This window comes from Mesitornis unicolor, unplaced genomic scaffold (genome assembly GCF_000695765.1).
Source record: "Mesitornis unicolor isolate BGI_N332 unplaced genomic scaffold, ASM69576v1 scaffold3821, whole genome shotgun sequence".
NCBI lineage: Eukaryota > Metazoa > Chordata > Aves > Mesitornithiformes > Mesitornithidae > Mesitornis > Mesitornis unicolor.
In genome coordinates this window covers 7,311-21,211 of record NW_010165640.1, presented here as the reverse complement: position 1 = coordinate 21,211, position 13,901 = coordinate 7,311, and the positions used below count along the sequence as shown (strand labels likewise).

Genomic DNA, 13,901 nt, shown 5'->3' with positions numbered 1-13,901 from the left:
GTTCAGCAGATGAGAACAGTAATAAAGCTGGTACAGGTCAGAGCCTGGGTTCTAACTCAAGCTTCCTGACTCCTCCAGTTTTGTAGCAAGGCATTCTAAGCTGAAATTTACACCAGGGGATAGAGTCTACACAGTCATTTGCTTAATGCAGGCACAAATGGTGCCTTATGGGCTCTTCGCTTTGCAGATAATCTGACCTTTCCTGTGTCATTCTGCCACAGTGTCCCCATCTGGGCTAGAAGGAAAACAGTAAGCTTGTATCACATTGCACAGATAAGGATCATTAAAAAATACAATGACCCCAACAGGCTTTAGAAAGGAGTAATAAATGAAATACAGAAGTACAAGTTTCAAGCTTGGCAGAGAAAAGCAACCTCACAACTTTTACTGTTATTTCTTGGATCCTTTGTAAACTGAAGTTTAGAGTTTGTGACGAGAAAATAAAGATAAGATGAAGCAAATAATGCAAACAAAATTCTCATTTCCTACAATATCCAGAGCCTTCCCAATTAAAAATCCAAATGGGAATTAATTTTGCTTCCAGTCTTAGTATATTAGTTTCCTTTGCAGCTTCCACAGTCTGGTAAACTGGTAAATAAGGATCTTGGCACAACTAAAGGAAAACTAAAGCCTTGCTGTTAAGCCTGTGATTAAGTCAGAGGGAAAAAGAGAGCTATAAAACACACAAAAAAGGGCATGATTCACAGGATCCACCGTGTCATCCTATCTTCTTCTTTATATACTGAGCTGTTAAATCACTCCTGCAAGGTTATAAACCTGTCACCACTGACAAAGCTTATTTTCATGAAAGGGTTCAAACCTTCACCTTCCCACTCATGAATTTCCTCCCTGGAAAGTAGTGGAAGCCATAGGATTCTAGACACTTATGTGTCTTAGGTTAATCATACAAAAATATTAATTACTGTACTTGTACCTGCATCAGAACTTACATACCTTCCAGCTTTAGCTCTCATTTAGAAAGATTTTTAAAACTGTTCATTTTATAATTTATTTTTGGAATTCGACCTCTTTCTTTCCCTCCATCTCCAACCCTCCCTTCACCAAAAGAGACAAAAACCTTGCATTTAGTAAAAAGTTCAGGATTACTAAAAGAATAGGATAGGCTTGATCCAAAGACTAACAAAAGTGAGAATATTTACAAGGAGCTCTGGATCAGGGTCTGTAGAGTTCTGAGACTACGTAACAATAAAAGAATCACAAAATTAAATTAATCTGCATTATGCCTCCAATCAACTTACGCTTGTTTCTGTGATATCGGTCTCTGCAGGAACACCCGGACCAAACTCCTCATTAGTGGAATCAGTTGGTTTCTCTTCATATTCTTTATATTCATAAAAATCATATTCTCCTAAATCTCCATCTACCAGCAGATCAGATTCACTGAGGTCTACTCCTCTGCTTCCATATTCAGTTTCCTCAGTTTTTCTATCATAATCCTCTCCAGTAATGTATTCTTCAGCAAATACTTCTTCAACAGGATTTTGCTATTCATATCAGTAGCAAAGATTTGGGAACAGGAGGAATATGTGGGTTATTGTTAGTAAAGCAATGTAAGCATATGCTGATCCACTATGATGACTTGTCAAAAGAAGAAAGAACAGTAGAACTGCAGCATATTGTCTTTTAATTAGAATCTGAAGGAATGGAAGTCCAGCCTTTCAGAGTAATTAAAAGATCTTTGTATAAGTAGTACAGAGAAGTAATGCTTTCCTTTATTTTTTTAAAATTTTGAAAAACATTGAATTCAATATATCCAGTATGCTATATGTACTGCTTGCTCAATGTTACTTTTGTCAAATACAGCTAAATTTCCCTGCTTGGTTTCACATTTACAAGCATTCATAAACAAACATATGCACCACAATGAGCAGTGAATAAATTCAAACCTTTTACAATAACATTGTACAGGAAGTTTAAGCATCACTTTAGTTAGGCCCAGCCTTCTTATTCTGTAAAATACTAATGCTGAACTAAATGTTTTGACTTCTTTTTTCTTGTTAATGATTTTGCAGTTTATTACTCACAAAGTCATGGTTAATGTATGTCATGGCAATTTATTTATTTTTTTGTCTGAGTGAAATTCCATCTGCAAAACTCAGATAAATTTTAACATTTCTGAAATCTAAGTTTTCATGTTCAAGTACGTAAACTGTTAAACCAAGCAACCAACTTACAAGCTCCAAAGCAGTTTAAAAGAATGCAGTATTTGAGATGTACAAAACCATTTGTGAAAGAAAAAAGGACTGCTTTATTCTGTTACAGAGGTCTCTTGAGATTATAATTTTGAAATAAATCAAAGTTCATATGCCAACATTGTCAATATGAGGTGAATATTCTAGATGGTCAGACAAGATGAACTAGTATGGTCTTAAAAAATATTAAGAAGCTAATCAACATCCAAAGTAATTAAAAATGCCTTGATCTAATCCTGATACTGAAATATATTGCAATCAAAATAGAAAGCCAGGTTCTGATTTAACAGTTGCCTAATTCCACTAGCTAGAGGACTATGAGTTTTGCCTTACAGCTGCAGTAAGTGCAGATCTGAACTAATTCTAAGCCAAATTTTGCGTTTATGCAGAACTGCTGTCACTAACGAGAGCATTTAGCACTTTGGATCTACCTCATTACAACTGTACTGTTGTACAATTGGCCTATAATTGCTCAATAAACAGATTTAAATATGGCTCTGTCAATCAATTTGTGAGAAGTAAACATGAGATTTAACACACGAACAGTTTACAGCAGAATTAGTAAATATATCTTAATTCACCTTCACCTTCCAAGATATATAGGAGGTAAATAAAAAAACAAATATGGACTCTTTTTCTCTTTTCAAATGTTTGGGGTGGATGGGGCAGAGTTTTGTACATCTTTTAAGCAACGTATCTTCATTTTGAAAGCAAAATGTCAAAGAAAAATGAAAACAGTATTTTTTATAATCAGCCATCATTTCTCTAAAAGTAGCATTAATTAATATGGAGACATATTAATCAACACTGTCTTAGGTGTAGTAATCTTAAAATAACGTTTAGGCTCCTCATTGTGGCTTTCTAAAAATACTAACATAAATCAAAATAATAATTTTGTCTTTTTTGACTGTTCAAAATACTTTTCATTTTAATAGAACCTCAGGGAAAAGCAAATACTTTGGTTTTGTTAACTGAAGAACTATTAAAAGTAAATGATGGCATGTGACTCAACTTCAATATGCTGCTACGGTTGCAGACATTCTTTGTCTTGTGTTAGGCTCATTTTATGCTGCATCTTAAGAATTACAAGGAAAATCAGAGACTTCAGTTTCTATTAGGTCAGGAGGACTATGTCTAATATTTAACCTAGTTTATACTAGACATAGCTCCATTCACATCTACACTGAATGCAACAACCCTGCATTGCCATAGCATGTATCACTGAATGATTTCCAGAACCATGAACTGTGCAGTCTATAGATTTGGCAGATCTCTACACAATTAATGGGAGCTCTGCCCAAGAAAACAGTAAGTTCTGATATTGACTGAGAAAGCATGAAATAGCATTAACTGTTGTTATAGATATACTTACACAGATGAACATTCATCCTTTTAAAATGTGTTTGTGCTTTTTAATCATTGACACCTGGTGGGCAAGTATTTTTGCCTATCATTTTCTCAAGAGTCCTTATTACCTCATTTGCTTCAGTAGTTCTGAAGGGAGCTTCTGTCTGGGGCCCGTAGTCATTTTCAGCTATGCTATACTCTTGAAATCCATCAACAACGTTTGCCTAGTATTAAAGAAAAAGTACGTTATTAAAAAAAAAGTCCTGTAGGAAAAATTCAAGAGTTATCACTTTTTTCAGGTTATGGTATTAGCCAGACATATTCATCTAGTGGGGTTAGGTATATTTTTTCTTATTATCAGAGATCTTCCAGTCTTGGCCTGGGAAAGATCTTGATTATTTCTTGGCTACCTTTACCCCTAGTTTGCCTTTTGTTGCTGCTTGATAACTTTTCTTCTTCTTGGATGCATATTTTTCAGATTTTTTTGTTGTGGCCTTTTGGGGTTTGTCCTTTGAGCTAGCGGCCACTGTCCTCTTCTTCTTTTTGACCATGGCTTTCTTTTTCTGCAAACGTTATGAAAGATGGAATGGGAAAACATAAATAAAATGAAAAGAAAATTGAGAAAGCATGAATGAAAGAAGGATAACCAAACGTGAGATGAACGCTGTCAGCGGTGAGAACTTCCATCTCTAACTAAAAGCAAGAGTTACAGCTACAGAGAAAAGAAATAAGCAAAAGGAAAACATTAAGCTTATACACAGAAGACACAAATTGACAAACCATGTGGTAGGGGACAGCTGGACACCACAGGACAAACAGATCACATTCTGTTACCTCTGTTTGTGCTACTGTCTCTTCGAACAATGAGGGTCCCTCTGTTACAGAATCAGTTTCTTTATAATCTGCATCCCCATACTCATAGTCATATTCGATAAAATCTTCTGGTGCGTACTACATTGCAAATGGAAAAATATCAGGCATTCTCATGTTAGTGGTAGCAAACTAGATTAGCAATACTGGAAAGCATCTTGACCTTTACTTAGGGGTAAAGGTTAAGAAAATTAAGGTAGTATGAACAATTAAATATAGTCATTGATTCTGGAGAAAAATACGATTTCTTATTTCTTTCAAAGCACAGTACAAAAGTAATATAAAAGCAAGTACGGGTGCCAGAAAAAACCTTTCTTTTATTGGACTGCACAGAAGAATCAACTATAGTTTGAATTACTAGGAGCACCAACTGATCTTTGTGAAATCATGTATTTATTTCATCTTTAAATTGCAACTAATGCCTTTTTACCTATACTTTTTACCTGTGTTTTTTCAGGTGACCAGAAGAATTGAGAGATGCCAATATCTGACATGAATAGGTGTCCTGCTTTTGCTGGGACTGAATTGTAGAATTTCCTTTTAGTGTTTCAGCAGTGTTCCCTTTAAATGAACACAAGTTAAAATTGGAGCTTTGGCCAGGATGGAGTTGTTGTCCTTATGAAGCTGATAAGGTTATTGTTTTCATTCACACAAGCTTCACCTGCACCTGTGGTTAGAGTTTCTTTTAGGTTGGGTTTTTCTTTCCTTCTCTCTACGCAAGAGAAAAGCAGGGAAAAGCGAGATCCCAGGACTCTCTGGGATAGGTGACCCAGGACAGATGATCCAGGTATGATCCAAGCCCACAAATGTCCCACTCACTATAAACTGTGGGGCTTTCAGGGGACGACTCCTTAAACCCTTTCCCCCTTCTCTTTCAATCCTTTCCCCTCGCGATGGTGACCCGTATCGGTTCCTGAGGCTCACTCCTCTCGTGTTGCATTTTCATTGGCGTACAGCCAGGGACTGCTGTTTGTGAGCTGAGGATAACTTTGATTGCTTTATTACCATTGTTCCTGTTCTTGTTACAATTAATTGGTAGTAGTATTATTATTTAAATTTGATTCGTTTTAGTTATTAAATAGTCTTTATCTCAACTGATGAGGTCTTTATTTTGACTCTCTTGATTCTCTCCCCCATCCCACTGGAGAGTTGAGGGATAGGAGTTGAGAAAGCAAACTGTGTGTGTTTAGATGTTTGCTGGGTTAAACCATGACAAAAGGGTAAATAATTTCAGATACAGGAAAGAAGCCACAGCTCACAAATAACCATGGCTATCTTCCTCTTGTTTGCTGGAAAGATTTCAAAACCAGGGCAGCTCCATGGTACACACTGTCTGAGAAAATGCTTCACTGGTATAATTTCATTTACAGGTCAGATCTTCAACTGCTGTAAACTGCTCCATAGCTCTGTATCTGTAATAACTAGTGTCAAATGAAGGCCCACAAAGCTTTTACAAGAGAAAGTGGATTTAGATTTGGGTTGTGTAATGCTGTGAACATAATCTAGGGAGCCAGGAACTCCTGAGCTGTAATCTTGGCTGTGCCACGAAGATATTTGCCTAGATATTATGTGCATCAGATACTCCTCCTCACAGCTGAGAAGAAAGGGCAGCTTTAAACTACCTTACCACTCCTGTCGTGCTTGAAGCTACAGAAACTGGCTGGTCTTATAACTTAAAGCGGTCTCATGGCTGCTACCATTCTCTTCACGTTCCCAGGGACCCAAATTAAGCTGGAATTGAGGCCAGAATTTGGCCAAGTGTCTGCTTTCCCTTGTTTAGGAAGAAATATTCTAATATGCCTCATGTGAGCTAGCCACTTCTGAAATCTCCTCTCCTGTTACAAGTCAGCATCACAGTCTGTAAAATGAAGACAGTATCTGTTTGCTTCATTACATTGCTGAGACATTAGTACATTACACTTCCAAATGACTCTGAGGATTCAGAAGTCATAAATATCATCAGCATCAGAGAGAGATAAATGTTATAGAAGAAATTATAAATGAGATTAAAACATCTCCATATTCCAAAATATGATCCACAATGTGACCAAATTACTGGTTTGATTGTTTGGCAAAGCCTTTTGATACAATTCTTTTCCTTAAGATTTCAGCGTGCAGGAAATACGGAGAAGTCGATTTCCTCAGGAAGTACGAGACTAACACTGAAAGGCCTTAATCACTTAAAAATCCTTTCATGGATTTCTGTTACTTCTCTCCTGTGACTCCTCAGAGTCCTACTATAACCAACAGCTTTTCTTAAAAAGAAGATACAGATATTTTTTTTTTTAAGAAGTAGAATGCTTTTTGTTTGTCTGTCCTTTAGATTATTTCTACATCCATGCACATAGAGCCTGGTTAGTCATAAGATTTGATAAACTTATAGAAAGAATGTAAGATACATTTGGTAATTGTCTAAAACTATATTGCACATCAATAAAAGAACTTCAAACTGCACTTAAATAACAAAACATTCATCATTTTAGGTGGAGAATATCCTCCCTGTGAAGTATGTTGGCGTTTTGTAACTGACTGTTATCTGATGCTTTGATTTAATCAGTGGTATCATTGGCATTGCAAAAATAAGTTGATTCTATTTATACTTTTCAAAACCAGCAGCATTTTAGACTTAAGCGTGGTAAGTAATATCTGATTATTCTCTTCCTGATCAGTAAATAAAGATTCAGCCCTAATCCCAGTGAAGTCAATGAAACATCTTTGACTTGTAAATGGTATTGACTAAGGACCTTATGGGCAGTGATGATATAGATGTATAAATGTACAAAAACATGCTTTCTGCCCTACCAGTGACAACCTATTAGATATTTTTAAATGTTTCCTCAGCCAAACAACACAAATCAAACAGTCCGGTATGTAATTTTTATTGGTACCAAAACAATAGACACTGCCCATGTTAAATATTAACCAATATCTTAAGGGATGAGTGGAGGAACATTTTGGAGAGAATTACTGTTTCATTAGCTGGATGTAAATTTAAATATGCTGCTGTTTTAATAACTTCCAGACACATAGATTCCTTTCTAGTAAACACTGCAGACCTATTCTGAAACTGGAAGCTTTTATTCCAGCATTCATTTTGACCAATTGACAATTAAAATATAGCTTTGTGTTGCTCAGTATTATAACTGTTTTTCATATCTCAGTAGTACGGCTTGCATCAAGGTAAGCTGAATGGCTGTGCTGAATTGCACCAATTATGCAACTAATAAAATTACAGGGGTGGGTCACAAAAAGTTTTTCAGAGGCCATAAAATAAACAGAGATGTTGACTGGAAAAAAAAATAAAGAAAGAAATCTGTGCCAAGTATGTTAGTATTTAAAAAAGAAAGCAGTGAATAAATTGGTATTTATGCTAAGATCTGCCAGAGGCATAGTTTGGAAAGCCAGACATTCATGAATGAGAACTAGAAAACACTCATACATAAAAGCATGAGTATGTGGAGAGATCTATTACATCATGTATAATCACACAGAAAACACTTTACTTTTGGGTAATGTGCTTCACTCATGTCTATCGAAGAAAATGAAACTTTCTTAACATATGTAAAAAATTATCACAAATACAGTGGTACATTTGGTTTGCAATGATATGCAGGCACACAGATGAAATGAACAGGAATGGATGAGAAGTGAGGAATGCCAGTTTCCATGCTGGAATCAGATCACTGCCAAGCAAGTGGAGATCATCTTCATGGACTTTTTCCTCTTCATTTTTAAGAGCACAGTATCAGAGAGGTACTATGAAAAATCTTGAACCTACAAGCTAGGAGATGTGGCCGCCATGCTGAAACCATATTTGAGTAATTTCTAATTGGCAGTACTTTGTAGTGTCCCTAGTACAGGGGGGACAAGTTGGAATACGCAGTAGCCCCAGACTTCCTACATAGGAAGACCTTGTTCTTAGCAATCCTTCCTTTCCAGACATTTCTTTCTGCAAGACCAGCAACCCTGATCTTTCACACCAGCCAATGAACAAAGTATGTTTTGTACTGTACTGCACAGGTCCTGTTGCAACTAGTAAAATATAGATGCAAAATCTTCCAGGTGTACTTCCTGAGGCACAATCTGTCCAGATGGAGGAATGCATCTCTGCACCCCTAACGGGTGTAAAGATGTACTTTAGAAATATTATTTACTCCACAGCATGAGTTTATCAACTCAACCTGATAAAGGCTATTCCCTGTTTGTAAGATGAGGTAACAGGACTGGTGAAGAACTGGCCAGTTAAACGAGGACTAAATTTACAAGCACCAGGAACAGATTTAATGGAATGAATAATGAGATCCCTTGCTGTGAAGCTGAAACATTATTAGCAGTCAAGATTGGCTATATGGCACATATCCCTTCTTTTTCTGGAGCTACACAACAAGGTCACCTTTATCAGGTGACGAGTGACAGCGGTATGACCCACTCAGTTTGAGGCCTATACAAACCTTGAGAAGAGTGCCTTCACATTTTGGATGCTAGCACTTCTGAATGCAAAACCCATTCTATTGCAGGCCTTGCTATTAGTTCACAGAAGCTGGAGAGTTCAGATGTTCAGAGTTCTGTCATGGTTTCACTACTAATCAAAGAAAAGAGAATAAATAGACTCTTGAAAATATAGAAGAAAGCATCTAGAATTTCAAAATTAATTAATGCAAATGGAGAAATATCTTCTACCACTTTCTAAATTTATTCAAGACTACTAACTCCAGCAACAAATCAAAGCAGGTAATGAAAGCAATTATGACAGAGATGAAAAGTGTAGTTTAAAATAATTTGTTTTGTTAGCTATATACCAAAGGAAGATATTACTGGCCAGGAAAGCAGACAGAGCATCAAGAAGCTGGAAAGGGATTTAAAGGGGCATTCAGTTTGTGGATCATTCTGATGATTCTTCTATGGGGACAGACTTAGCCAAGTGCAAAATATACCTACCATAGCTGTGCAGCATTAATTAAATCCTGCTCAAGAGATCAGTGAAAGTTTTCCTAAATCCTAATACTGGGAGACAATGGGATGGTTACAGATCTGAGATAACAGCGATGCTATTCACCAAGTGTTCATAGTAAAAGCAAAATATATGCAACTGTATTAGCTTTCCCAGTGATTTCACATGCGTATCAAAAAGATTTATTCAAAAGTATATCTTCAACTTGGACAATAGCTGGAACTTGGTGAGGTATTTCAGCTAAGAGACATCAGGTAACATTTCAATTCTGATGCAATTTTCTGTTGTTTTTCTTTCTTTTCTTGTAAGACCACCAATAGTTACAGAACAGACGTTCTTGTAATGAATACTGCATATGACTGTTTTCTTACTAATAAAAGGAAGAATAAAACCTGCTGTTTCTTGATGGGACAAAAATCTTTCCACTATGACCTCATGCTTTCTTTACCAGAGTGATTATATTACACTACCAGATCATCATGCAATTCCATTTAAAGAGATGAACTGTTTTCTTCATCAGATGAATTTTAGAAGCAGAAGATCAGCAGCGTGCAAGGCCTATTTCAACTGTGAAATGACTTAAATATTCTGAAGACAGCCTTTCTTTGAAAACAGATTCTTCTGGTATCCATATTCTAAAATCCTACCCTCCCATTCCAAGTTGTAGATTTTAGCAATTTTTGCTTTACCTTTCCAAATTACAAGGAACTAACACTCTAAATCCTAAACCACAGCATTGCCATAAACTCGATTTTTCCATTGCCTAAAATTGTGCTAAATCATCTAGCTAGCTAAAGAGGCAAAGATGACTTTGAAACATTCTAGGCCCACTAACACTTTACAAAATGCAATAAAATAAAGGGTTCCAAGCAAAATGAGAGTTTTAAGAATCAGATGCAGTAATATAGATAAATAAATAGTAGTAGATGTCAATTTTAGGGCAGAAGGAAAGTTAAAAGATTTAAAAGACAGCCTCTTCTACCACATAGTCCTTATATTGTTCATAGAACTGATAGAAGCATGGTGATAAAAGGAGATAAGAACAAAATCTTCAGCTTCCAAAGACAGCCTCTGTCAAAAGGAGAACAAGACACCTATGTTTCTTTATTATGTTAATTGCTTAAAGAAAAAGTCTCTGTATCTACACAAAGAGAGCAAGGAATGATCACTGTTTTAAACACCTGCTAAGTTAGCTAAGTGCAGTTCTGGACATGACATTAAACATTAAAATAATTATATTTTGGTATTCTTAAGGAAACTAGTCTTCCTGATCAAACACCTGAAAGGACACTAAATTAACACAGTCTAAAAGGATGCCTGAGGCCTCCAAGTCAAGATATTTGGGGGCCATCTGCCTCTTTATTTTACCAAGTGCATTTCATTAAAGGCAAACATTTAATTTCTTCAACTAATCCATTAGTTTGGGACATGCCCAAAATAAATGAAGCAGAGTTATTTTGGGGAGCAGTTTCTTCAGCAGAAGTCAGACAGTGTGATTTACTGGGTTGCAGAAGAATCTGCCAAGAGAAGATTTGAAAGCTGATAGCTGAGTCCATTGAAAACTAAACCTGACGACACTCCAGAAAATATACTGCCTAACATCAAGGAAGATGAAGACTGGCTAGGGCTCTCCCTGCTCTAATTTCTGTGAGCTGACAAAGCATATGTGAAGCATAGTTATTAATCCTATCATTTAATTCTAACATTCAACGAGTTACTACGGAGCCACTGGTGCTTGCCATTCAGATACATTGCAGGGTTCATAATGGTACCGTATTGTTAATGATCAGACTTTGTTCTGTAAAATTCTATGATGGAAGGATAATAATCTTGCACAGAGAACTCACATTTCTCACTCATATCCTCTCCCTACTTCCTACAGGTTTACTTGTTTGCAGCTCTTTGGTCTTAGATTGTCTGCTTTTTTATGAAAAAACCCTCAAAAACTTGCAGGCCATAGGAAGATTTTGCATGCTCAAATGACTGAGACACTAGACTGAAATCATGCTAATGTACTATTCTAATTACTTTCTAAAGTTCTTGGCCAGTCTATTTTCTGCTTAATTCTCTTTATCCAAAAGTACTTAATTGTACCAAACGATCTGAACTCTCTACCATCCTCTTCTGACTTAAGACAATAACATGCAACACTTAATGAATATATTTCAGGATACAATATATTCCTTAAAAGATACAGCAACCTTCTTTCTGTTGTAAATCAAACACAGTGACCTTTCTTTGCTTGGAATTTCTGAGAACTAAGAGTTGTGCTCATCAAGCAATAATTTAGTTTGGCTCCTTTGCTAAATACTCTCTTCTCCCTTGCTTTGTTTAAATTTGAACATTTTCTAGAAGCAGATACCCCTTCTTTTTCCTCCAGAAGCAACTACAGATTCGGCACAATTTTTAAAACAACTTCTAGGCAACACCTTTTTTGGTGTAGTGACAACTGCTGAGATCATCACTCTGTACTTGACAAGTTACGGAGATTCATACCTAGCTATTCACAAGCAAGAAAAGGGACAGTTGACACATACTTTAATTAAAGCATGTCCTGAAGGTGGAAATAAACGATAATAAACCACAGAGTAAAGTGCGTGGATATTACTATTAATCTATTGCTTTCCCATTTTCAATTTTCAGACTGAATGATGCTTAGATCTCATGAATTTGGAACAATGCACAGAGGAATAAAAGCACTCTGTACACTCACATGCATCTCTATTCTAATGGCTTAGCCTGAACTGTCCACAGAAAGCCCCACAGTACTGGCAAACAGGAAATTTCAACATGTTATGGAAAGCCTGTAAACAGAAGCCAGTTAAATAAACTAGTTAAATAGTACCCAGTTAAATAAAGCTTGTTTAGACATATATCACAGTTACTTCAGTCCAGAAAGGGACTAATATAACTAAAATGGAAGTGGAAATACAGCATCCAGGTCCAAAGCTTATACATTGAAGGCCTTAGGTCACTCCTACCTAACCTGCTATGGGAAGGGAGAGGTGATGGAAGAGATGCAGGAGGTTGACCTTGGTTAGGTAGGAGAAGTGCATGGGGATCAGGATAGCACAGCTGAGTAAGTCTGTAGAGACAGGTAGAATTTAAGCTATGTCCTCCCTGTGTAGGCTGGCTAGGTCTATGTCTTTATTCACAGCCCGCTGTTTTCATGAAACACATTGTGGGAGGGATGTGATTCTTCCTGAGCTTCATTTAAGGTAACCTCAGCACTTAATTCAGAGATGAAAGGACTCTGAAAGTAAAAAGTAGACATTGAAATCCTCTCTATTGTATCATCAAAACTGCAATTTTAATTTCATTATAAGATAAAAAGAAAATGCAAGAAGTAAAAAAAAATCTCAATGCAGCGCTTATGGTATCATCAGTAAAGACACTTTGATTATAAATCAGTTTCCAGTAAACCTACATAGGAGAGCAAAGTCAAGTTCTTAAGGTCTTGAGACAACCCCAAACTTTTTAAAAAAGCAAATATTGCACTCTTGATTTTGCAATTATGTGACATCCATGCTCAGGCTCAATCACTGCAATATATTCCACCATTTTTTCCATTTTATGGTTTATAAATGATTTTTAGTCTAGATCAAATCTTAGACCTTGTCCCAACAAATGCTAAAACAATTCTATCAGCTGAAGTGGAAAGATGGTATAGAGTAGAAATTAGTATAGAAAAGGAAAGAACTCATTTAAGCCATCACTGCTATTGAAAGAAATGCCCAAAAAAGTATAACATTGGGTATTTGCTTGTTTGCTCCTTTCCAGAAAGAAGCACTGCCTAGAGCAATGAAGTTTACACTCAGTTAAACAAAGTACTTTTGCCTTTAAACCTACATCATCTTAGCCAAATCTCTCTCTCTAGATGTTTCGTTAGTGGTCTAGAAATCATGCAAGTTTTCAGAATAACTCCATTCCCAGGCTGTAAACTTGGCAGGAGACTACAAAGGTGTGTGATATCAAAAGAAATCCTATTCAGCTTCCTAAATGCAGCTTCGCAAACACAATTTACTATTTCACTGACAAAAGTCAACCACTTCCTTTGGGTTTTGTAGTCAGCGCTGGAAACACACTTTCATAGGCTCTGCAATCACATAATTTGTCTCTTTCCTCTAAGCCAAGTTTCAGTTCCTTATTCTGGTCTGCAATAATTCAAAGTCTCAGAGATACAAGTAACTGAGCCAACTAAAGCATAAAAATTTTCTCAAAATTTTTATAAAGGTATCTGTCTTTAGCTTGAAGATATCTAGAGATACACCATTTTAGTAATTTGGGGGTTTACTCCAAAATTTTAGTAGATCTTTTTCTATCTGAATTTATATGAATGCACATATATTCTGGGCAATTCAGTCAGCCATTTATTCTACTGCATATTTGTCACACTGGTAGTACTGCTGATGCGATTATTTCAGATTACTACTACACAAGAGGTTAAAGAGATCCACTGACTTCACTGGGAATATTCATACAAAGTTACACACAAACTAGTGGATAGCAACAAGGAAAGA

General features: G+C 36.3%; 1 protein-coding gene across 1 annotated transcript in view; it reads right to left on the bottom strand.

The window, feature by feature from the left end:
- Window positions 1-13,901, bottom strand: part of LOC104548608 (collagen alpha-1(XI) chain) — a gene marked incomplete at both ends in the record, with an annotated part of 75,385 nt that overhangs the window by 58,892 nt on the left and 2,592 nt on the right. The window contains 3 exons of the mRNA XM_010194681.1: window positions 1,260-1,505; window positions 3,689-3,784; window positions 4,395-4,511. Coding sequence (XP_010192983.1) covers window positions 1,260-1,505; window positions 3,689-3,784; window positions 4,395-4,511 — 459 coding nt within the window. The remainder of the gene's footprint in view (window positions 1-1,259; window positions 1,506-3,688; window positions 3,785-4,394; window positions 4,512-13,901) is intronic.